General features: G+C 43.4%; 1 protein-coding gene across 4 annotated transcripts in view; it reads right to left on the reverse strand.

Moving 5' to 3' along the window:
• Positions 1–24,519, reverse strand: part of ncam2a (neural cell adhesion molecule 2a) — a 395,309-nt gene that overhangs the window by 43,141 nt on the left and 327,649 nt on the right. For all 4 annotated transcript variants that reach the window (XM_090240540.1, XM_090240541.1, XM_036983099.2 and 1 more), the window contains exons 8-13: positions 22,632–22,777; positions 18,875–19,025; positions 15,447–15,634; positions 15,055–15,151; positions 12,887–13,060; positions 6,729–6,970 (exon numbers count right to left, since the gene is read on the reverse strand). In XM_090240540.1, coding sequence (XP_090096666.1) covers positions 6,729–6,970; positions 12,887–13,060; positions 15,055–15,151; positions 15,447–15,634; positions 18,875–19,025; positions 22,632–22,777 — 998 coding nt within the window. The remainder of the gene's footprint in view (positions 1–6,728; positions 6,971–12,886; positions 13,061–15,054; positions 15,152–15,446; positions 15,635–18,874; positions 19,026–22,631; positions 22,778–24,519) is intronic.

The raw sequence follows: 24,519 nt of genomic DNA on the forward strand, positions 1-24,519 counted from the left end.
AGAAGGGTACCAAAACATTTCTGCAGCCTTTAAGATCCCCAATACCACATCGGCCTCCATCATTCTTAAATGAAAGAAGTTTGGAACCACAAAGGCTCTTCCTAGAGCTGTCCCCCTGGCCAAACTGAGCAATCGGGGGAGAAGGAACTTGGTCAGAATGGGGACTCAATGGTCACTCTGACAGAGCTCCAGAGTTCCTCTGTGGAGATTGGAGAACTTTCCAGAAGGAACACATTTCTGCAGCACTCCAACAATATGACCTTTATGGTAGAGTGGCCAGACGGAAGCTGCTCCTCAGTAAAAGGCACAAGACAACCTGCTTGGATTTTGGCAAACAACAGCTAAAGGACTCTCAGACCACGAGAAACAAGATTCTTTGGTCTGATGTAACTAAGATTGAACTCTTTGGCATGAATGCCAAGTGTCACGTCTGGAAAAAACCTGCCACCATTCCTACTGTGAATTATAGTGGTAGCAGCATCATGCTGTTGGGGATGTTTTTCAGCGGCAGGTACTGGGAGACTAGTCAGGAACGAGGGAAAGATGAACAAAGCAAAGTACAGAGCAATCTTTGATGAAAACTTGCTCCAGAGCACTCAGGACCTCAGACTGGGGCAAAGGTTCACCTTCCAACAGGACAATGACACTAAGCACACAGCCAAGACAATGCAGGAGTGGCTTCGGAACAAGTCTCTGAATGTCCTTGAGTGGCCCAGCCAGACCGAACATCTCTAGAGAGAAATGAAAATAGCTGTGCAGCAAAAAAAATGTTTTGCTTTGTCATTATGCGGTATTTTGGGTAGATTGATGAGGAAAAAATACAATTTAATACACTTTAGAATAACAAAATGGGAATACTTTCCGAATACACTATGTGAGTAAAATACTTTTTTAGAACGTTGTACTGATTATGATGAGCTAATACAATGCTATTTTTTGTTGACACCATTCAATGCATTCTGGGTGTCACGTAAACGTTTGTCAAACCAATTATGTTACAGCAAAACGAAGTGAAGGGATGATTCACTCATTTTTCAAGTAAACATCCGAAAGTATTATTATGCATACTGGAAGGACTGGTTACCTTATTCTACGCTCCAAACCTTTTATCCATGAGTCTGGGAGAGAACATATAGGCCTAGGCAATGCTGTTGGTTCATTGATTATGCAGAGTGGCTTAAATAGTTATCCTACAATTGTAGTGATTTTGTATTGGATTTTGAATTTTATTTTTTATTTTTTCTTTATTTAACCAGGCAAGTCAGTTAAGAACAAATTCTTATTTTCAATGACGGCCTGGGAACAGTGGGTTAACTGCCTGTTCAGGGGCAGAACGACAGATTTGTACCTTGTCAGCTCGGGGGTTTGAACTCGCAACCTTCCGGTTACTAGTCCAACGCTCTAACCACTAGGCTACCCTGCCGCCCCTAAGCAGTAGGGCATTTTTTATATTTTCATAATTAATTGTCTGACATTTCCTTCAGCTACAGAATGTCACACTACCGTGCGTTTCCATCTCCTCCATTCCTTTCTTGAGCTCACAGAGAGAGGGGCTGTCAACAGTTAAATTAAATACTTTTGTTGTGAAAAGTTACTATCTATGTTCCCGAACTGATTTAACTTGGTTTCCCAAATTAAGAACTGGATAGCTGCAGGAACCAGGTTGGAGAGCAAACGGCATCCAGAGTTTGGGTGGAATATCACCTGTCGCGTAGGAGAGGCTCCATGGTCCTCAAACATTGGTTGATGCATGGAGTGAAATAATTGTTTTTATAAAAGCCCAGACATTTCTATATCCAATTCCTTGAGAAAGCAGAGTTTTGATGGTTGCCACTAAAAAGAGGAGGATCCCAGACTTCTACTGCTGCTATATTTATTTCCCAGCTGTTAATATTAAGCATTGTTCTGCTATAAAACCAGAATAGCTTAACCGCCATGATTGAAAAATGAACAGAGGGAAAGCGGCCTTCATTTGCTATTTGAGTGCATACGGATGACGTCTTTTTTCCCATGCCCCTTTGAAAATGGACGACTCAACAAAAAAAAAGAAACAAGTTTAGATATTAGTAAAGATTAAATTGAGTCTGATGGGTGAAAATATGATCCCTTGATGTGTAGCCTGAGGCAAGGATCAGAGCGCAAGCTTTTTGGCAACTTTTTAAAATCATCAATAGCCTATAGTCCATCATGCAAACCGTATATGTTTTCATCATTCACAACTAAATAACTAATAACTTTCAATCTAGTTCATAAGACCTGTTTCAAATTATGACTTTTATGCTCAACATGGCCACTTCATATGCACACTCACTCTGGAATAGGTTCAATCATATAACATAAAATAATAGCATTGGATTTCTAAGCATATCTTGTCTGCTAAATGAGCTAATCTGTGGCATGGCGCATAGCCAGATAATATACTGAAATACATTTTCTTCATATCATAATGTTTCTTTAGACCTGCCTAAGATAAATTATTTATTGTGATGTTGTATATTAAATTGATTTATTGCACTTTTTAAAAATGTAAATGTTTCCTCAGTGGTTTGTATGCGTGGAGGTCTGGACATGCTAAATGTGTTTATGTTAATTCATGGTCAATTTTATTTTATTTAACCTTTATTGAACTAGGCAAGTCAGTTAATAGCAAATTCTTATTTACAATGACGGTCTACCGTGAGACCGGCAGTCATTTGCATGACAATTATCCAGTGGCCGAATTTCATGACCGCCACAGCAATTGTTGTGAGCTCACCTGTCATGTGATAAATTGTAAATAGTAATTGCTATTAGCTAATTCATATTATGGTTTCTGTCAGCCGAAAGTTAGCTAAATATGACTGCTTGTATTAGCTCACGCTTTCCTCAGTTTCCTAATGTAGCCTACATTTCCACAATTTGGATGAGAAGTGTGTTATGCTTTTCCTACTTCTGTGAATGTCTGAACATTGCATCGGAAAATAAACTGCTCACAATGGGGGACATAAAACTGTTAAGACGGTGTTTTTACAAACGGTTTCTGTGAAAAAAAAACAGCGGCCAGCTCAAATGCTGACTGTTGCGTGAATCGTAAGTAGACGTTATAAGGAAGTGTTCCTTTCCTCTCCGTACCCCACCCAGTTATTGACTTTTTCCCCCCTTTCCTCTCCGTACCCCACCAAGTTATTGACTTTTTCCCCCCTTTCCTCTCCGTACCCCACCCAGTTATTGACTTTTTCCCCCCTTTCCTCTCCGTACCCCACCCAGTTATTGACTTTTTCCCCCCTTTCCTCTCCGTACCCCACCCAGTTATTGACTTTTTCCCCCCTTTCCTCTCCGTACCCCACCCAGTTATTGACTTTTTTCCCCCCTTTCCTCTCCGTACCCCACCCAGTTATTGACTTTTTCCCCCCTTTCCTCTCCGTACCCCACCCAGTTATTGACTTTTTTCCCCCTTTCCTCTCCATCCCCCTCCTCCTTTACTTTCTTTTCCTTTCTTAAATCAGCTTCTTATCTCATCATAGGAGAACAGAGTGAAGTGTCACAGTGTGAGGCCTGTGCTTTGACAGCATGACAAATGCATATTCAACCATTTAGCCTCCTAGGATTCCTCCATAAAATGTCAAAATAAAAGAGAGAGAGATAATCGTGTGGAATAGGCTTTAGGAAATGGGCCATGGTTTCATTTTTCAGAGTCATGGTAGTTAGAATAATGTGGAATAAAGCTAAGGCCAGCCCAGCATTGGAAAGCAGTTAGATACGGGTGACTGTGTGTGTTAAAACACATATGTGTGTGTGTGTGTGTGCGCGCGTGTGTGTGTGCGCATGAACATTTGTATGCATACTGTATGTGTGTATGTGTTTGTGTAAGAGAGTGCATATATGTGCACACATGCATCTGTGTACATAGAGTCAGGGTCACAGTGTGAGAGAGAGAGGAGGATGAATGGTGGGATTACTGGGGTGTGGAGGATTGTCCTATTCTTCCCCTCGTTCCCCTGCATTTGGCCTTCAAAGGGCCAGCTGGAGAGTCCCTGACCTTCTCTCCACACACACACTTTCATCTGCTATAGTACAACTACACATAGCCATCAGCCTCCCAATGAGACAGAGACACACCTGAATGGACATATTAGCATTGGTTACATCAAATCCCATAGATCATTGTGTGTATGTGCATGTGAGTGTGAGTGTGAGAGTGCGAGAGAGAGAGAGAGAGAGAGAGAGAGTGTGAGAGAGAGAGAGAGAGAGAGAGAGAGAGAGAGAGAGGGAAAAGGAGAGACTTGGTTAATATGAACGTGTTTGCTTGTGGGTGAGTATGTACATTTGTATGTATAGTGTATCTGCAAGCATGTGTATCAGTATGTAGCATCTGAGACACAGTGAATGGCCATGTCCGAATAGCTGTACTAGCGTTTTAAATAGTAGGTATTTTGGGTATGCAAATTGTATAGTATGTGACAGAAAATTTAGTATGCTTTCAATGCCAGGATGTCATAATCATTGTGGCTTCTAGTAAAATGCACACTATTGAGGAAGAGAATCATCTTTCGAGAGCCACGTGTTTTTGAGAACAGCTGATAACCAAGTAAGGGGACACACTCTACCAAAATGAACGAATTGCGAGATTCAACACAACAACTTCGCAATATGGATGAGCCTATTATGTTAACATTTGCGCCCACTAGATACATTTTTTAAACTAAACAGTGCAATACATTTTTTTTTTTTTACATTTTTTTTTTTACCCCCTTTTCTCCCCAACTTTGTGATATCCAATTATGATCTTGTCTCATCGATGCTACGCCCCAACAAGCTCGGGAGAGGCAAAGGTCGAGGCAAGTCATGCATCCTCCAAAACATGACCGGCCAAACCACGCTTCTTAACACCCACCCGCTTTGCCAGCCGCACCACTGTGTTGGAGGAAACACCGCTCAACTGACGACTGAAGTCAGCCTGCAGGCGCCCGGCCCGCCACAAGGAGTCGCTAGAGCTCGATGAGCCAAGTAAAGCCCCCCAGGCCAAACAATCCCCTAACCCGGACGACGCTGGGCCAATTGTGCACTGCCCTATGGGACTCCTGGTCACGGCCGGTTGTGACACAGCCTGGGATCAAACACTTCAAAGCAGACATAAACAAAGCTAGTGTACTTATTACTTTTAGGCATCGAAAATAGGAGCATATGCGTGCGCGCACACACAGTCGAGTTAATGCGATTGACACTGCTATTTGCTACTACCTTAAGTGGAGGTATGCAGCATTATTTACTATCATTAGACTAGAAAAAAAAGTGGTCCAGTGATTGTGTTTTACAAGCGTGCTTCAGAGTAGAAGTGGTCATCTTGACTCGGTGGTAATCGTGTGGTTGAAAATGTGTGGACCAAATTGGCCTTGTTCAGGGGCACTGGCAGCCCGTAAATACTGTGGTTCTTAGCCATGTCCGTATGGACACTGTGTCAAAAGCGTTCCACAGGGATACCGGCCCATGTTGACTCTAATGCTTTCCACAGTGGCTGGAGGTTCTTTGGGTGGTGGACCATTCTTGATACACACGGGAAACTGTTGAGCGTGAAAAACCCGGCAGCGTTGCAGTTCTTGACACAAACTATACCCTGTTCAAAGGCACTTAAATGTTTTGTCTTGCCCATTCGCCCTCACATACACAATTCCATGTCTCAATTGTCTCGACTTTAACCTGTCTCCTCGTCTTCATCAACACTGATTGAAATGGATTTAACAAGTGGTATTATACGGGATCATAGCTTTCATTTGGATTTACCTGGTCAGTCTATGTCACGGAAAGAGCTGTTTATATAATGTGCATATAATAAAACATAGGCAAAGAAAGCTAGCTGAACAGTTCATGGAGGGTTCTAAGAAGATCCCTTCAAATAGAAAAAGGTTATTGGTATAACTGTTCATAGAGGTTTCTAGGGGAGAACCATTCAAAAATAAAAGGGTTCTCGGCAGAACCTTTAGAGTACGTGTCAAACACTTTCCACGGAGGGCCAAATGACACTAGGGAGTTTGACTCCCCTGCTTAAGAGGATAAAATAGTTATTGCTTTCACCTGGATTCACCTGGTCAGTCTGTCATGAAAAGAGCAGGCGTTCTTAATGTTTTGTACACTAAGTTCATGTAATGTACTGTCATAAACATATGCAATTAAAGCTAGTTGAACCGTTCATGGAGGATTCTAGGAATAACCCTTCAAAGATAAAACGTTTTGTGGGCCTCCCGGGTGGCGAAGTGGTCTAAGGCACTGCTAGCTGTGTCAACAGAGTCTCTGGGCTTCAAGCCCAGGCTCTGTCGTAGCCGGCCGCGACCGAGAGGTCCATGGGGCGACGCACAATTGGCCAAGAGTCGTCCGGGTTAGGGAGGGTTTGGCCAGTAGGGATATCCTGGTCTCATCGCGCACTAGCAACTCCTGTGGCGGGCCGGGCGCAGTGCACGCTGACCAGGTCGTGAGGTGCACGGTGTTTCCTCCGACACATTGGTGCGACTGGCTTCCAAGTTGGATGAACGCTGTGTTAAGAAGCAGTGCGGCATTTTAGGTAGAACCCTTCACAGAGGGTTCCAGGTGAACCCTTCATAAAAGGTTCTAGGTAGAACCTTCTGCAAAGGGTTCTACCTATCACCAAAAAAAGTTACCCCAGTGGGGACAAATTGAAAAACCTTATGGTTCTACTAAGCACCTTTTTTTCTAAGAGTAGTATTTATTGGCAATCCTGACATCCAGCTACTCACCGTCTTGTACTTGACAATGTATTCCACAATGGGCATGCCCCCGTCGTCTTGCTTGACAAGGCCCAGCCGGTAGGCCTTCCCCATCCCTCTCTGGCCATGCACTGCCGGGGGGCTGGGCTCACGTATGGGTAGAGTCTGGAAGGACTCCGTGTGGCTGAACTCCCCCTGGCCCTTCCCATTGACTGCAGCCACTCGCACTTCGTAGGTGGTGTTGGGCTCTAGGCCTGTCAGCAGTACTATCGCTGTAGGGGGAGAACAAGGGAGAGCATTTATTAGCTTGTTCGCAGACAGACAGACAGAGAGGTAAAGCGAAAGAGATTGAGAGAGACAGACAGACTGAGAGACAGAAATACAGTTGAAGTCGGAAGTTTACATACACTTAGGTTGGAGTCATTAAAACTCGTTTTTCAACCACTCCACAAATTTCTTGTTAACAAACTATAGTTTTGGCAAGTCGGGTAGGTCATTTACTGTGTGCATGACACAAGTAATTTTCCCAACAATTGTTTACAGACAGATTATTTCACATGTAATTCACTGTGTCACAATTCCAGTGGGTCAGACGTTTACATGCACTAAGTTGACTGTGACTTTAAGCAGCTTGAGAAATTCCAGAAAGGTATGACATGGCTTTAGAAGCTTCTGATAGGCTAATTGACATGATTTGAGTCAATTGGAGGTGTACCTGTGGATGTATTTCAAGGCCTACCTTCAAACTCAGTGCCTCTTTGCTTGACATCATGGAAAAATCAACAACAAAAAAATCTGCCTAAATTGTAGACCTCCACAAGTCTGGTTCATCCTTGGGAGCAATTTCCAAATGCCTGAAGGTACCATGTTCATCTGTACAAACAATAGTACGCAAGTATAAACACCATGGGACCACGCAGCCGTCATACCGCTCAGGAAGGAGACACGTTCTGTCTCCTAGAGATGAACGTACTTTAGTGCCGAAAAGTGCAAATCAATCCCAGAACAACAGCATAGGACCTTGTGAATATGCTGGAGGGAACAGGTACAAACGTATCTATATCCACAGTAAAACAAGTTCTATTTCAACATAACCTGAAAAACCGCTCAGCAAGGAAGAAGCCACTGTTCCAAAACCACCATTAAAAAGCCAGACTACGGTTTGCAACTGCACATGGGGACAAAGATCGTACCTTTTAGAGAAATGTCCTCTGGTCTGATGAACCAAGAATATAACTGTTTGGCCATAATGACCATCGTTATGTTTAGAGAAAAAAGGGGGAGGCTTGCAAGCCGAAGAACACCATCACAACCATGAAGCATGGGGGTGGCAGCATCATGTTGTGGGGGGGCTTTGCTGCAGGAGGGACTGGTGCACTTCACAAAATAGATGATATCATGAGGTAGGGAAATTATGTAGATACAGTGCATTGCGAAAGTATTCGGCCCCCTTGAACTTTGCGACCTTTTGCCACATTTCAGGCTTCAAACATAAAGATATAAAACTGTATTTTTTTGTGAAGAATCAACAACAAGTGGGACACAATCATGAAGTGGACATTTATTGGATATTTCAAACTTTTTTAACAAATCAAAAACTGAAAAATTGGGCGTGCAAAATTATTCAGCCCCCTTAAGTTAATACTTTGTAGCGCCACCTTTTGCTGCGATTACAGCTGAAGGTTGCTTGGGGTATGTCTATCAGTTTTTGCACACCGAGAGACTGACATTTTTTCCCATTCCTCCTTGCAAAACAGCTCGAGCTCAGTGAGGTTGGATGGAGAGCATTTGTGAACAGCAGTTTTCAGTTCTTTCCACAGATTCTCGATTGGATTCAGGTCTGGACTTTGACTTGGCCATTCTAACACCTGGATATGTTTATTTTTGAACCATTCCATTGTAGATTTTGCTTTATGTTTTGGATCATTGTCTTGTTGGAAGACAAATCTCCGTCCCAGTGTCAGGTCTTTTGCAGACTCCATCAGGTTTTCTTCCAGAATGGTCCTGTATTTGGCTCCATCCATCTTCCCATCAATTTTAACCATCTTCCCTGTCCCTGCTGAAGAAAAGCAGGCCCAAACCATGATGCTGCCGCCACCATGTTTGACAGTGGGGATGGTGTGTTCAGCTGTGTTGCTTTTACGCTAAACATAACGTTTTGCATTGTTGCCAAAAAGTTCAATTTTGGTTTCATCTGACCAGAGCACCTTCTTCCACATGTTTGGTGTGTCTCCCAGGTGGCTTGTGGCAAACTTTAAACAACACTTTTTATGGATATCTTTAAGAAATGGCTTTCTTCTTGCCACTCTTCCATAAAGGCCAGATTTGTGCAATATACGACTGATTGTTGTCCTATGGACAGAGTCTCCCACCTCAGCTGTAGATCTCTGCAGTTCATCCAGAGTGATAATGGGCCTCTTGGCTGCATCTCTGATCAGTCTTCTCCTTGTATGAGCTGAAAGTTTAGAGGGACGGCCAGGTCTTGGTAGATTTGCAGTGGTCTGATACTCCTTCCATTTCAATATTATCGCTTGCACAGTGCTCCTTGGGATGTTTAAAGCTTGGGAAATATTTTTGTATCCAAATCCGGCTTTAAACTTCTTCACAACAGTATCTCGGACTGGCCTGGTGTGTTCCTTGTTCTTCATGATGCTCTCTGCGCTTTTAACGGACCTCTGAGACTATCACAGTGCAGGTGCATTTATACGGAGACTTGATTACACACAGGTGGATTGTATTTATCATCATTAGTCATTTAGGTCAACATTGGATCATTCAGAGATCCTCACTGAACTTCTGGAGAGAGTTTGCTGCACTGAAAGTAAAGGGGCTGAATAATTTTGCACGCCCAATTTTTCAGTTTTTGTTTTGTTAAAAAAGTTTGAAATATCCAATAAATGTCGTTCCACTTCATGATTGTGTCCCACTTGTTGTTGATTCTTCACAAAAAAATACAGTTTTATATCTTTATGTTTGAAGCCTGAAATGTGGCAAAAGGTCGCAAAGTTCAAGGGGGCCGAATACTTTCGCAATGCACTGTATATTGAAGCAACATCTCAAGACATCAGTCAGGAAGTTAAAGCTTGGTCGCAATGGGTCTTCCAAATGGACAATGACCCCAAGCATACTTCCAAAGTTGAGGCAAAAATGCTCAAGGACAACAAAGTAAAGGTATTGGAGTGGCCATCACAAAGCCCTGAGGAGGCCTACAAACCTGACTCAGTTACACCAGCTCTGTCAAGAGGAATGGGCCAAAATTCATCCAACTTATTGTGGGAAGCCTGTGGAAGGCTACCCGAAACGTTTGACCCAAGTTAAACAATTTAAAGGCAATGCTACCAAATACTAATTGAGTGTATGTAAAAAAAGAAAGAAAAAGAAAGAAATAAAAGCTAAAATAAATCATTCTCTACTATTATTCTGACATTTCACATTCTTAAAATAAAGTTGTGATTCTAATTGACCATTACAGGGAATTCTTACTCAGATTAAATGTCAGGAATTGTGATAAACTGAGTTTAAATGTATTTGGCTAAGGTGTATGTAAACTTCCGACTTCAACTGTACAGTCAGACAGACAGAAGTAGAGAGAAGGGAAAAAGACAGACAGTATAAGAGATAGATACAAAGAGAAAAAGAGAGAAATACACAACAAGTCAGAGAGGGATACAGATGGACACAGATTATTTGACAAGTGGAGTGACAGCGAAACAGACAGCTGCGAGAGTGAAACCTCTCACGCTGTGGGTGTGTGTATGAGAGAGACGCCTACCACCTCCCACTCTTCACTGTTGAGTCCCACTAATCCTCCCCAGCGCCTATTTGTTCCATCTGGAAAACAAGCTGGCTTAGCGCACTAACAGCATCGCTAACAGTGCCACAAACACCACTATCAGTGAACGGGAGGGGGTGGGGTCGCCAGCTACGCTAAAGCTAATCGCTAACGGAGCCGCTAACACCACTATGCGTCAAAGGGGGGACCTCAGCATACGGTAAAACTAAAGCTAGTGCCACAAATCCCCTGCTCCTATCAGGAACCACTCTCTTGTCAATACAGGGAGTGAGACATACCATTGTGGAGTGACAGAGGGGGATCTGTGTGCCTAGCTGTGTTGGGTGACTAATCCACTGCAGCTGAGCTAGCTAGCATACCTCCTCCCTGCCTCCTTCCATTCATGGCGAGAGACATAGTATAGAAGGTAACCCTGTAAGGGCTCTAAGCCAATATGTGGGAGTGCTGTTTGTGTGGAAACAGTATGATAACAGTAGTAGTACTCCATTGTTGATTCTCTGGGATCAGTGGAAAGTAAAGCCTCAGCATCAATGTGCAGAGTATGACAACATGTCACTGTAACCTCTTGGGAACTCTCAAACTCTAACCGGAATACACATGAAACTAGGGACTACCGGTATACAATGTGACAACTTCACAGTGTGCAGTGAAATGATAAGCATCTGTCAATAACATCTTGAACATTTTCAAATTGAATGATATTGCATATCGGCCTAAAAACCGGTATCGGCATCGACCTTACAAAATCCATATCGGTCGTTCTCTAACAAATACATTCGATCATACAACCACTCCTAAAATAGCAATACCTTAATCAGCAGAGCTTAATAACACTTTCTCAGCAGTCAGCCCAAAATCATAGATTTCTATGTGAATTCCACAATAAAGTAATTTACATAGCTTTCATAGTTGGTCATGCGGAAATCACAAAAGGATGTTCATGCCGAGTTAGGCGTTCACTGAACTTGGCTGAAGGTTGTTGTTTTGCAACTTGTGCGCTAAGGGTAATGGTTGCTTTGCAATTGTATAATGGGGGATCTAAATACAAAACGAGCTATTTGCTAACATTTTGGCTCTACCAGGGGTTTGACGAGACCTTTAGTGAGCGCCACTGGCATTCAGATGTACAAATTGTGCCAACTCATTATACACAGAGCTGTTTTATAGTGCAAATGTGCATCATTACTATTAAAGCCTCGAAGTGGCTCCGAATATTAAATGTCAATTTGCAACTGGTAATTAGTTGAATTGGCTATCTCCGTTAACGTGCTCACCTCGAGACAAGGAAGTTGGTTAAACGGGTGGGGGTGGAACACAAGAACTAACACAAATTAAGAATTCATACTTCACAACCTTGATTTCATTCATTTCATTCATTCAGTCTCTCTCGAATATCTCCCTCTCCCAAATCTCATCTTAATTTGTATTATTTTCTCTCCATCTTCCTCATATTTTTCTCAATCATTCTATCCTCTTTAACTCCCATGTCTTTATTTCTGTTCTCATTGCCTGTATATATATCACTTTGTTCTCGCTCTATCCCTCAATGCTTCCATGCTGCTCAGCATTCTCAGCGTTCCAGCTCGCTATTGTAATTGACTGCAAAATGAGGGATATTAGCGATAAGCCCTTCAAGTTTTGTCAGACCTGCTTATCGTCTGAGAATTCGTCCTTCTGAGGCGCTCTTTTTTTGAAGCCCTCCACATCACACACACACACACTCCCTTGAGTGCCTCCAAAATCAATTTGGAGTCATGGAGCCAGAGTGGAAAGGGAAAGAGAAAGACAGTTGCTTTTCAGACATGCTGGTTAGCTGCCCCTCCCTCTCTCTCCCCCTCTCCCGCTCTCCCTCTCTCTCTCCCCCTCTCTCTCCCTTTCACAGGCTCTATGACCAGAGTGTAGGACACCTCCTGATCTTGTGGAGGCTTGCCGCAAGTAGCGACGGCTTCCTGTTCATGCTTGTTTAGCTGCTTCAACATGTGTGTGTGAGGACGGGGACTAATGTGCGGAAAACAAAGGTTCATGAAGGATGAGGGGTCTAAGTCGGACTTAGGTGGGCAGGACCTTGCAGTGAAAGACCTAACCTTACCTAGTCCCTGAACACGGCAGCTTTTTTTTTGTCTGAGTAAATGTAAGGCGTGTAAATGTGAGAAAATGTGAGGTGTGTCGCTATAGCGGAGATGGTCAGCTCGAATCTCCATACCATTGATGATGACGATTGTACATTTTTATGACGATGATGATGACAAAGATGGTGTTGAAGATGACGATGATGACGAAAATGACGTTCCTTTTGATGTAGATGGTGGGAATGAAAATAACAATGATGACGACATAACGACAGCGATAATGATCAAAATAAGGATAATGAAGATCAAAACAGAGGAACACTCACTTTGGACACCATGAGACTTGACGTCTCTCCAGTCCTGCGAGCCCACATCCTTGTAGTTGACCAGGTAGTGGCCAATGGGTACACCGCCATGTGAGTCAGGTTTCATGAATGTCACCGTGGCGATGCGCTGCGACACGGCCGACAAGCGCACCGAGTACGGGTTCGAGGGCACGTCTGGAAAAAAGCAGAGAAATAGGTGTCACACTCATAACCGTCCCCCATTGAAACAACACACATCCAAACATCAGTTCCGGTAACCCTTCAGAAACATTACATTGACGTCTCTATTTGTTACGGAAACATAATATCGCTGGTGAGTCGTTATTGGAAAATCAAAACGTGATACAAAGATGTTGCTATGGGAACTCAGGCTTATTGGGTTTCGCGATGCAGAATGCTTTGTGTTAACCCACACATAGTGTTCAGGCGAAGTAAAAAAAAAAAAAAAGCCAGGGCCATTATATTTATCAGCGGTTGACTCAATCCCGTTATCACACAAACACTTCCCTTTTATCTGGTGGAGCCACGGGGCTTCGAGCAAATCAAAAGAAACCGTTGCTGTCCTACAGAGCCTCTCTTTTATAAGACCAGGAATACATTAAGGAGAGAGAGGACTTTCAGCACGGTTGTGGAGCTACACACAATCGGGCACACACATAGACGCAAGCATAAACGCAGAAACGTACACACTGATATGCAGCCTGCACACACACTAGTATAAATGCACGCACACACACGTCCACGCCCACACACGGAAACCATCTACCACATGGATAAAAGTTTGAGCTATGAAGGTCTATGTACGAAGATTCAACAACTGATTCTGAAAACCCAGCTCATACCTTCTCAATAAGTGGTACACGTTGCTAAAGTTAAATAGTTGCAATGTGTATCTAGCGACAAGTGTATTATTTACACCTAAACTGTATTTCTTTCGATCTCTGTTGCGATATGACACAAAGTTAAAGTGGGAAGGGAGACAAATTGAACTCTCTTTGCTAACACTGTGGGTATAGGCAGTTCAAGGCTTCAGCGTCAACCCTTCACAGTCTTGTATACACTGCATTTTTAACTTGGCACAACCCCATAATATCTTGAGTAATACATCAGAGACTGTATTCACAATGCGTCTCAGAGTAGGAGTACTGATCTGATTTTGCCTTTTTAGTCATAATGAATAAGAGGGTGGACCTGATCCTAGTTCAGCACTCCTACTCCGAGACACTTTGTGAATTCAGGCCCAAATCTTCTTAACATCAGGGATGATGCTGGACTTTTCAACTATGATCTGCCATTTACTTGCGTCAATAACATTTCAAATATCATTCGAGTTACATAAAGAGCTGCATAAGCGGGTAAGCTTATGCTTTCCATAGGAATGAACTGATCATGAATCAAATGTTAGCATTTTAGCGGGGTAATTGGCTGATAGGGTTGGCTCACGGTCTTCTATCTAGAGTTATTACACTAGAGCTTCCTCTCTCTTTAATGATCAGACTTTAGAAACCGAATCAAACTGATGGGCGGGAGAGTGTGTGCGTGAAGGAACCGTTGTTTCATTTCATGGATCCCCAAACCTGGCGACACTACATTCACTGCGAGATGAGCGAAGACTTGTTTATTTTTCTTTAGTGTCTGTGTGTGTGTGTGTGTGTGTGTGTGTGTGTGTGAATGCGGAAATGCATATGTATGTGGGTATGTGTGTGGAAGAATGTCTCTTAGAACTACATCTTAAGTCCTTTTTCTGAGAATTCTACTTCTCAGAGGCCCTGTGTTTGAAGTAACTGAATCTGTACTAAAATGAATTGGACTGCGTTATTGTACATTAGCCTGCGCTATGCACAGCAAATTAGCGGGTACTTTAGTAAATAGGGGGAACTGCTTTAAATCAGCAAGCACTATTTGAGATTAGTTTAGGCTAAATAGAGGCTGGGGGGGGGGGGGGTGCTTGGGTCAGCACTAGATATTTCATTGGTTGATTGCGGCGATATTTGGTTAATCATGCCACATGGATGATACATAGTTGGAACTATTTGGTTGATGCACGAACTTTGATATGTTGAGGTGCATGGTTTACCCGATTCAATGTGTACTGTATGATATCAAGAGAAAGTCCAATGTGCTATAAGGGTGGTGGGGATTGGTTACTTTACGAGGCCAGCACTTACCTGCCTGGGCCAAGATGAACTCCTGGTATTTCGCTCCGATGTTGTTACGTGCCGTGCAGTTGTAGCGTCCGAAATCCCTGTCGGACACTGGGGTGACCTAGGGACAAAGATTTGAGTGAGCACAGAGACCAGAGCTGAGTCAATACACCGACACTGGCATTACACTAAGTGAAGTCTTTGGGTAACACTATATCAGCCAGTATAAAGCATTGTTTCTTTCATTCAGTCCTTTTTGTACCAGGTAAGTTGGCAATGACCTAGGGAAGAGATGCAGAGGAGAGGAAAGGAGTTGAATAGACCACTTGGAAGCTGCGGATGCTAAGGTGACCATGATTTATATTTCTGAAGTTAGACTGTTTACCGGTGGGTGCCCTTTTCCTTCCTATACCCACCTCTAGCAGGGACTTGCCGTCGATTGTGTGGACACGTGTGTTGGCAGTGCCTTCGGCCGAGATGGTGAGGCGTTCTCTCCTCCATAGCATGGTGGCGGGCGGGTTGGACTTGACGTCACAGCTGATGTTCACCGGGTTGCCCTCCCACGAGTAAAAGATGGTTTGGTTGGTCTGGAACTTGGGCATGTCTATCCAAGACACAACACGATTGGTCGGTTAGCTTCCAAGTCATGCAAAACCAGGCAATTAAAAAAAAAAAAATCTGAGATGATCAAAATCCATAAAACTGTTGGGTTTAAGCATAATCACACAAAGGGAAAAGACAGAGTGTCTCATGAAAGCCTCAATACACTCTCCCTAAAGTTCAAAGGAAGCCTGAACTTATTGAAGACACCTCATGCTGGGCGAAAGATCTCCATTACGATACTCTTCCCGAGCGTGTGTGTCGTTGTGTGTGAATGTGGTGCCGAGCTGGATGGGTGCTAATGAATGATCCACCCCACTGCATTGGGGGGGGGGGGCAATCGCCATCCCTGCTCGCCGCTGCACTCGCCCAGTAGTCAGTAGAGTGGCATTATAGTAATTTTAATATGCTTGCTCGCAGTATCCCATTAGGGATATTGATGTCTGGCGCTCTGTCACGAAGGAGGACGTGCCTCTATCATCTCCTCTAGTCCCGCCACAGACTTAATAAATACGCTTATTAGCTCCGTGGCGACAGCTGGCTTAGCCCCCGCCCGCATCTATGCTCAATCACACACCTCTCGGGGCTGATTTTTGTCCCTCTACTTTCTAAGGGTCAAGTGTTGAGCGAGGGTGCGGTGGGTCACTGCTCTGAGGGTGTGGCACTGCCAAGGGTGGCTGGAGAAAAGTGAGCGCAGTGATGTCATGCATGCTCACCTCAAAGGATGCCATTCATAGCATGTTTGTTAGAAAATACATGTATGTTTCATGCCATTAGCCTTTTCACACGAGTTCCAAATATCTCTAACGGTCGCCTCCAGGGTGAGTTTATTTATGCGTGTGATATCATACTGCACGCACTATTCCAAAATGTGATTGTTACGCAACAGGACAGTTAACCTACGCTGCCCTAAAACCAAGGCACGCTGCCTGCTAATTATCTATTGGCTGTGTTTCAAATTGTCAATTTTTTATTATTTTCTAACAACAGTTTGAATTGAGGTGTGTTCCGTCTCCTCATTAATTCACATAAGAAGAAGCCCATTTCACTGTTGCTGACAATATATCTTTGATACTTTACTGAGCCGGACAAACTTTTCTCTTCAACGAGAGCCCAAGCACCTCCCCAGTTTTTCCCCAGATCAGGTATGAAGTCATGGCACATCTCTAGTCAGAAGAGGTCTGCACAGTTTCTGGCTGGCACCTGCATTGACTTCATTGTTCTTTAGAACTTTGGACATGTGTGCATTCCTATCAAAGTAAGTGCCTTATTTTTTTGTATATCGTGTTGCCATTCCTATTGTAGCATACCATATGTATGGATCATAATTGACTTACTGTTTCATTCACGTTTTCAAGTACTGGTGACAAATCATGCATTCCGATTCTTACATAGACTGTAATGGAATGATGTGTGTAAAATACTTAAAAGTTTTACTGATTATGATGAGCTAACGCTAAGCTAATTGCCAGCTGTCTGTGGCACCATGTTTGTTGATATCATACAATGCATTCTGGTTGCAAAGATGTCATAACAAAACGAGGTGAAGGTATAGTACACTCGACTCCCAGGTCCAAGACAACTGGTCTTGAGCTCTAGTTAGAGGCCCAAGTTTCCAAGTTGGAATTCCAAGTTGGATGACCATTCAACATTTTTTTCCCCAGTCTGAGCTCATTTTTTTCCTGAGTTCCTAGTTGTCTTGAACTCACTGGTCGGAAGATGGAGATTTCCCAGTTCGCAGTTGTTTTGAACTAGGCATCAGATTGTAACTATGGTACCTCAGGGTTGCCAGTTCAGATCCCCCATCCAGGGGTTTTATTTTAATTTGGCTTATAAACTTCTCCTGTATTTTCCCCCCATGTATTTATAAATTCCACATAATAGGAATATCTCCCCACAATACCTTCCCTCATTTCTACATCCCATGGACTTGAAATTCCCCCCAAAATGTAATGAACCCGCCCACAAACTCCGCTAAAATGGTTTCATCCCTGTCTAGTGTTCGAGCTACGGTTAGGCTAGGCAGTAGGCTTGCATTTGGGGTGATGATCTGTGATATTTGTCACTTGTCAAAAACGGTATGTGCTCTGGTTCTTGTACATCGAAGATTTGTAATATGCTGAAAAGTGGCCAAACTAAGTTCTTTTACTATGTTTGTTTGCGTTTTATAGTGAATGGCATTCTGGGATTATGGAGTTTTCGCTTATCAAACAAACAAACAAACATGGCTGCCATCATAAAGAATTTAGAATTTAGCTGCTGTTAGCTATTTTCTAAACAATATTACATTTCTCCTTTGTGTTCACCGGGGATGTGGTACATTGTAAACAAGTCTAGCTTTTAGGTCTCTAACTTATGTTTTTTTTTTTGTCAGCACAACTTGTTATTTAGACTGGTTTATGGAGTTTGGCTGTGGATGTGTTCTGTGTTATGTTTGGATGATGAAGTTCACATTTGTCTTTTCACATTTGTCTTTTACAAAGGTGAATACCTTTATTTCCCATCAGCACAAAACATTGTTTAGATGTTTTTTGGACAAAGATGCTGTTTAGACACGTTTGTTGCATCAAATGTTCTGTTACTTCTGTTCCAATCACATATTTGCGATGGTACGCTGCAGGGACCACTCAACAATGATCACAAATATGTGATTGTACAAATCGAAGGGTGAAAGCACCATTGGATTGAATTGAACTGTGTTCTGAAATGAGATGGTGAGATCTTTAGCTTTAATCTTATTATTAAAGAGTACAGGAGGAAGCAGTCTTTTTCACCAGGAAGTGTGTGTGTGTGTGTGTGTGTGTGTGTGTGTGTGTAATATGGGGTAAATAATGCAGCAGGATATCCTCCTACTAATTAGCCTTTCTGGGGGGGGCAGGCAACTCTATTGTGATTATTCAAGCATTTGTTAAAAAGGGAAAACAGAAACAGTGTTCAACAATGGAATATTACAAGTCAGCAGCTTTGTGTGTGTGGTTTTGATGCTTTGCATGTGCAAACAAGTTGTATTGGTTTAAGATGAAATAGTGAAAAAACTTTTTTATTAACTTCCATTGTCCTCCAGTAGAGAATATTATCTCTACTTCAGTGTGCTCATCAATTCATGCACCTCGGTTAAAAAGGGAGGTAGCGGCTGTGCTCCATTCCCTGTGTGTGAATACTGTGCAGATGTCCAAACTTGTCTGTGTGTGTGTATACCGTATCAGCGCAGGCATGTGTGTTTTTGTTCTCCAACAGTACTTACACTCTATATCGAGGAACATGCTCTTTTGGTGGCCCCCGATCCTGCTGAGGGCCTCACAGTCAAAACGTCCCAAGTCAGTAAGCTTCACCCCACTGATGGTCAACATGGACTTGCCATGGCGGCCCCGCACATCCATACGTCCATCTTGGCTCTGTGCACACACACATGCATAAGCACACACGTACACAAATGGATTGTGAATGTATTGCATACTGTACATCTCATGTGAAGAATTTGCTTCATCCACTCCATCCATCCAGCCGGGGCGACAGATAGCCTAGTTGTTAGAGCGTTGGGCCAGCAACCGAAAGGTTGCTAGATCGAATCCCCGAGCTGACAAGGCAGTTAAATCCCCTGTTCCTAGGCCGTCATTGTAAATAAGAATTTGTTCTCAATTGACTTGCCTGGTTCAATAAGTTTTTAATCCATACACTTTTTATCTGTTGACGTTTTACTTCATAACAACTCACACACCTTCATCACCGTTAAACCCCCCTGACACTAAGTCAAACCAAGTATCTGATGTAAAATCAGTTTTACGCCTCTGGCTAGGATTTATGTGATTGACTATCAATTGATTTGCAATAATTAGATAGAGAACTGTGAAGACAGATGGTCTCAATTTGAAACCGAGGGTCAATTAGATTGGGAGCGGCAATCATTCCTTGTAATCATCAATGATACTTAACAAAGACAAACTAGCTCAGGGTGATCATCACTTACAAAGGAAATCTTTTGGGTTCTTCGAATAGTTTGAGAGTTTGATCAAGCCTGTCTGGAGTGCCAGATGGGCGTGGATTGCACTTTTGGGACTACTCCATTGGTTATTTTAATATTTGAAAGAAAACAAATAAATACTATTTGAACACAGCACTCAGAAGACTGCAGTCGTAACCCCCGGAGTTCCCATGCCAGGTCTAATTTGGCCTACAGATATCTCTCCCCCCCTCTGGGACCCGTCTCTGTGTCACTTTCCTCCCTTCTCCTTCCTCCCTTCTCCAGTCTTGAGCCCTGGTGTCTTCTGGGAGCTTGCCCCTGCAGTGTGCGGATGTGGCAGACTCACACAGACTCCGACGCCCACTCTATAGATCTCCCTAGACAATCGATGCATAGACAGCTCATTTCTAGTGCCCCAACGCCCCCTGTTAATGCCCATTATAATTCCTCAGTTGTATCAGCACTGACTGTGAAGTCTCTCGCAGTCATTTCAGATTGAAACAATCTCTTGCAGTCATTTCAGCTCACACAGTCTCTCGCTACTGCCAGGTTAAAGAGGCCTCCCTTTAAGGAGTGATAAAGGGTATAGTAAAGTTGGTTTGATCTCAGGTGAATCCTCACTTGTGTAGATTCAAGTAGGTTTTTCCTTGAAGGTGATTGTTTTTAATAAAAATTGTGGTTGGCTATGAAAGTGGTGCTTTCAGTAGCATGGTCACAGTATGCTACTGCACATATACAGCAGGTGCCCTCCACATTCCATTTGAACAATTCAGGAGTAGAACTGACCACTGAATTTGGAATGAGTATAAACGCTGTCAAATAAACAGGGGGGCAGAAAGCAGAGCAAATTTGCCAGAGGAAGAGAATGCTGACTCTGGGTTTTGTGCATTCTCTCTCACTCTCTCTCCTATATTTGGGTTATTTATTCCCAGGTTCACCTGGCTGAGGAAGGGATGCTCTCTCTAGGGAGAAGGTGGGAGGCGATGGGGGGGAGGAAAGGGAGGAGGGAGGGAGTGAGACACTAGCCTGTTTGATATGCAGTGCAGAGGAGCTGACATGGACAGGAGGCACTGCAGGAGCACACACTCAGACACAGCCAGAAGGAAGGAGAAAGAGAGAGAGAGAGAGTATGAGGCAGAAAGCCCACATAGCAAGAGGGAGACAAAGAGAGCTAGGTAGAGAGAGAGAAAAAGAGAGAGGTAAAGGTAGGTGGAAGATGAAAGATGGAGAGCAGAGCAGATCACTGGAAGTCCTCTCCATCTGATGTGAGGAAACTGAACATGCCCTCCTACACCCTGCAATGCTCACACATGATCTTAAATAAGATATCTCCAAAGCTGAACTCCAAGTAAGCCCATACGAACTTCTCCGATGGTATTAGTGCTGGCTCTGGATCAGTTAAAAGAAGACGCCACAACTTTCCTTATCCTCTTTCTTCAGTAGAGATACAGTGGCTGTGCCTGTTGCCCTTGGGAGTGCCGGCTTGCTGTAAGACCTTATTAAGCTGCCATGAATGGGGAGCTGCTGTGGCTTGCTGCTAGTGCTATCATAACCTCGCCAGTGGCATTGAGATGAGAAAACAGGTAAACAGAAACCCACAATGCTCTGTTACTATGTATCATTGACTTTCATTAAGCGTACACTGTTTCTCAACTAGTTTGCTGGGTTTGTATGTGCTTCAATGAGAAACAAATGTGCTAGCGACAGCAAAAAAGGAGACAAAACAAAACAGTGCTCTTGCTACATTACCCTGATGTAAAGTAGTGGCGTTACGTTTTATGGTACTGGATAAAAGAATAGAGAGTAGCGTGCTGGCTGTGTCTGGATATGCAGATGCAAATTGAAAGAAGAGGCGAGTAGCTTTACACCTAATGACCATGGCCATCAATCAAGGCAGCAATATACACAAAGCCCTGTTTGTTCTTTCCCATACATTTAGGTGTGTTGCTCGGCGCTCACATTTCCATAATTGCATTTGCCTCGGCGCGCAAAGAAGTATTTACTCTCATTCAGTGCCTTGATTTATAAAGCCGAGCGGTTGGTGCCAACGCACACATTCATTTATCTCAGCCATTGACCTTTTTCCTGTGGAAAGTGGAAGCCATCTTTGCTAATGCAGCGCCTCTCTAAAAGCATTAGTGCTCGGCGGCTACTGAGACAATGACAGAGAAACACAGGGTAGCTGTCTGTTTACTCTCAGCCATGTTGAGAGCATTTCTTTAACCTCTGTCTGTTGAGACACAAGGTATGCTCCGAGAATCTCAGAGATGAAAGTCGTGACCAACATGGTTTTGTTTCAAATGAGTCTTCAATGGCATCCAACCTTGATACACTGAGTATAACTCATCTTTGGATGAGGTAGCTTACCCTATGGCCTACCTTTCTCTCTTTGTTAAGTAACACAATCTTTTACTTCATATATACTGTACCTTATTGCATGGTGGATATAACGTAGTGCCTCTAAAGAACCCTAGGAAGGAGATGTTGGAATTTCTGGGTCCCACAAAACGTATACTCATAAAATGTCTGTGCTGAGAACTACTCTATGACGCAGTCACATCCATCTTCAAAGATGAGCATTCTCCTCAGATATGTTCTTTGTTAATACAGGGCAACTGGTCGGTGCATGTGCATCTGAGCAAGAAATAAGTGGTGAGAGAGGGTTGAGGAAAGTACTTTGTGTGACTGTAGGCAGTATGAAGTGGAAGATGGAGAGTAAAAGCAGGGAGAACGGGGTTACTCTGTCTGTCTGTCTGTCTGTCTGTCTGTCTGTCTGTCTGTCTGTCTGTCTGTCTGTCTGTCTGTCTGTCTGTCTGTCTGTCTGTTTGTCTGTCTGTCTGTCTGAGCGTGTGCGTGCATGTGTGTGTGCGTGTGTGCGTGTGTACGCAAGCATGCATGTGTGTGTGAGCATGTGCATGCTTGTTTGCGTGTGAAGGTGTTTGTCTAGAGAGAGTGAAATGGGTACCAGTAGAGTGCAACAGTAGGCAACACTCAATGAAAAGGGGGGCGGAAGTAAGAGCAGGGGACATCCCAGTGTTACCTTGTCTCCGTCGGTGAAGCTCCGACCGTCGTTGGCTCTCCTCCAGGAGATCTCAGGCAGCGGCTCACCCTCGGCCACACAGGAGATCATGGCGGCGCTGCCCTCTACCGCCGTCACGTTACGCAGCTGGGTGATGTGTGGCTGGACTGGAGGGACAGAGAGGGAAAGAGAGAGATTGAAAGAGAGGAAGGGAGAAGGGGGAGAGAGAGTCCAAGATAGATACAGGAGAGAGAAAGAGAGAGGAGGAGAGACCAAGAGAGATAGAGGAAAGAGAGAAGGAGAGAAAGAGAGGGTGGATGAAAGAGATAAAGAGAGCGATAAGGGATGAAGAGTGAAAGGAAGAAAGACAGAGATAGGGAGAAAGAGAGAGACAATAATTTAAGACAGGAGACGCCTAGTGCAAGCACCAGGTATTGGAAGATGGACGACTTTGGGCTTTGGACTATTGAGGCCATACGATCGAAATCTACTTTTCAGCATCGTACATTTCTATTTCTGAAAGTAGAGTTGTGCATCGCAGTTTATAGCCTCGAGACAAAGTAATCCTTACATTTGAGTCCACACCATGCCCAGACAGACAACCACTACTTTGAGTTAAGTCTGCCTACTCCCTCACATCCTCTTTCTCACAATATCTTTACTTCTCCTCTTTCTCTTCGACAGAAGTTTTTTCCTCTTTCATATATTCCTTCTATACAGTCTCTTTAATTCCTTCTGTGGATCCTCTGGCTTCTTAACAGACGCAGCATTACGCCGGTTGGCTGGCGATGGCTGGGTGTTTAGCGACGAGACACGCGGTGTAACAGGCAAACCCTTTTTTTGATGCCGAGCGCCCTCGATAAAAAGCATTAAGGAGCGTGGCACCACGGCGGAGGCGAAGAGGTCCGCTCACCATTGGTCTCCGGCGGATAAACCACTCTCTCAGACATGGCTGTCTAAGCTAGCGCCCAAACGCCACGCGTGTCGTGGGCAAATAGTGTGCAATAAGTATATATATATATATATATACACATATATATCATGTATACATTTTCTTTATACAACATCTACAAGTAAAGTAGCGACGGCTGTAGAGCTGTGAAAAAATGGAAGTAAACGGGAAAAATAGGCCTAAAATGTGTCTGCTTTTTAAGGCGGTCCTGGCGAAATCAAGTAGTCGTTTTGTAATTTCAAAAAGAGTGAACCTTAAGGTGGATGAGCCATCTCAGGGGATTTAGAGCCTGTCACGTAATGGGGTCATACACACACCTATGCCTACTGTATATGCACCAACACATACACATGCATGCGCATATGCATGTACATTTGCATGCGCACACATACAAACACACAAAATCAATTATTTTCTTTAGGCCTTTAGAGCTACATCGATCAAATTGGCCTAGTCATTGAAGAGCCAAAAATGGAAGCATAAACAATTATCTTTTGACAGAAATAACAAGTCATTAATATTTCGATGGAGATTTTTCAAGGTAAGCTAAATACTTCCAAACATGGCCTTGAGACCTGCCTTAAGTACCTCAGCACCTTTTAAAAATATATTTTTTTACACCCAGAGGCCCTAGTGGGAACCAAGAAGCGATACACAGATGAGGCCTATGATTCATACAATAACTCCAGGGTGGGAAAGGTGCTGTAAAGGATGAACAATAGCCTACCCCCTTCAAGTGAAATATGATAGTATTCATCAATATGATACGGGAATGGGCTTAAGCTCATGCACAACAGATGGTCAATTCTGTGCAAGTGTGTCTTCTCCTTTAGAGATGAATAACTGATCCGTGGAGCAAGCTGAAGATGGAAAAGATATTAAGCGACTCTCGGCAGCACAATAAAAGTTTGTTTTACTGTAAACATTTTGCCAATACCTTCATCAAGGTCTTCTCTT

Source organism: Oncorhynchus mykiss, chromosome 7 (genome assembly GCF_057628025.1).
Source record: "Oncorhynchus mykiss isolate SJ-2025 chromosome 7, ASM5762802v1, whole genome shotgun sequence".
Lineage (NCBI taxonomy): Eukaryota > Metazoa > Chordata > Actinopteri > Salmoniformes > Salmonidae > Oncorhynchus > Oncorhynchus mykiss.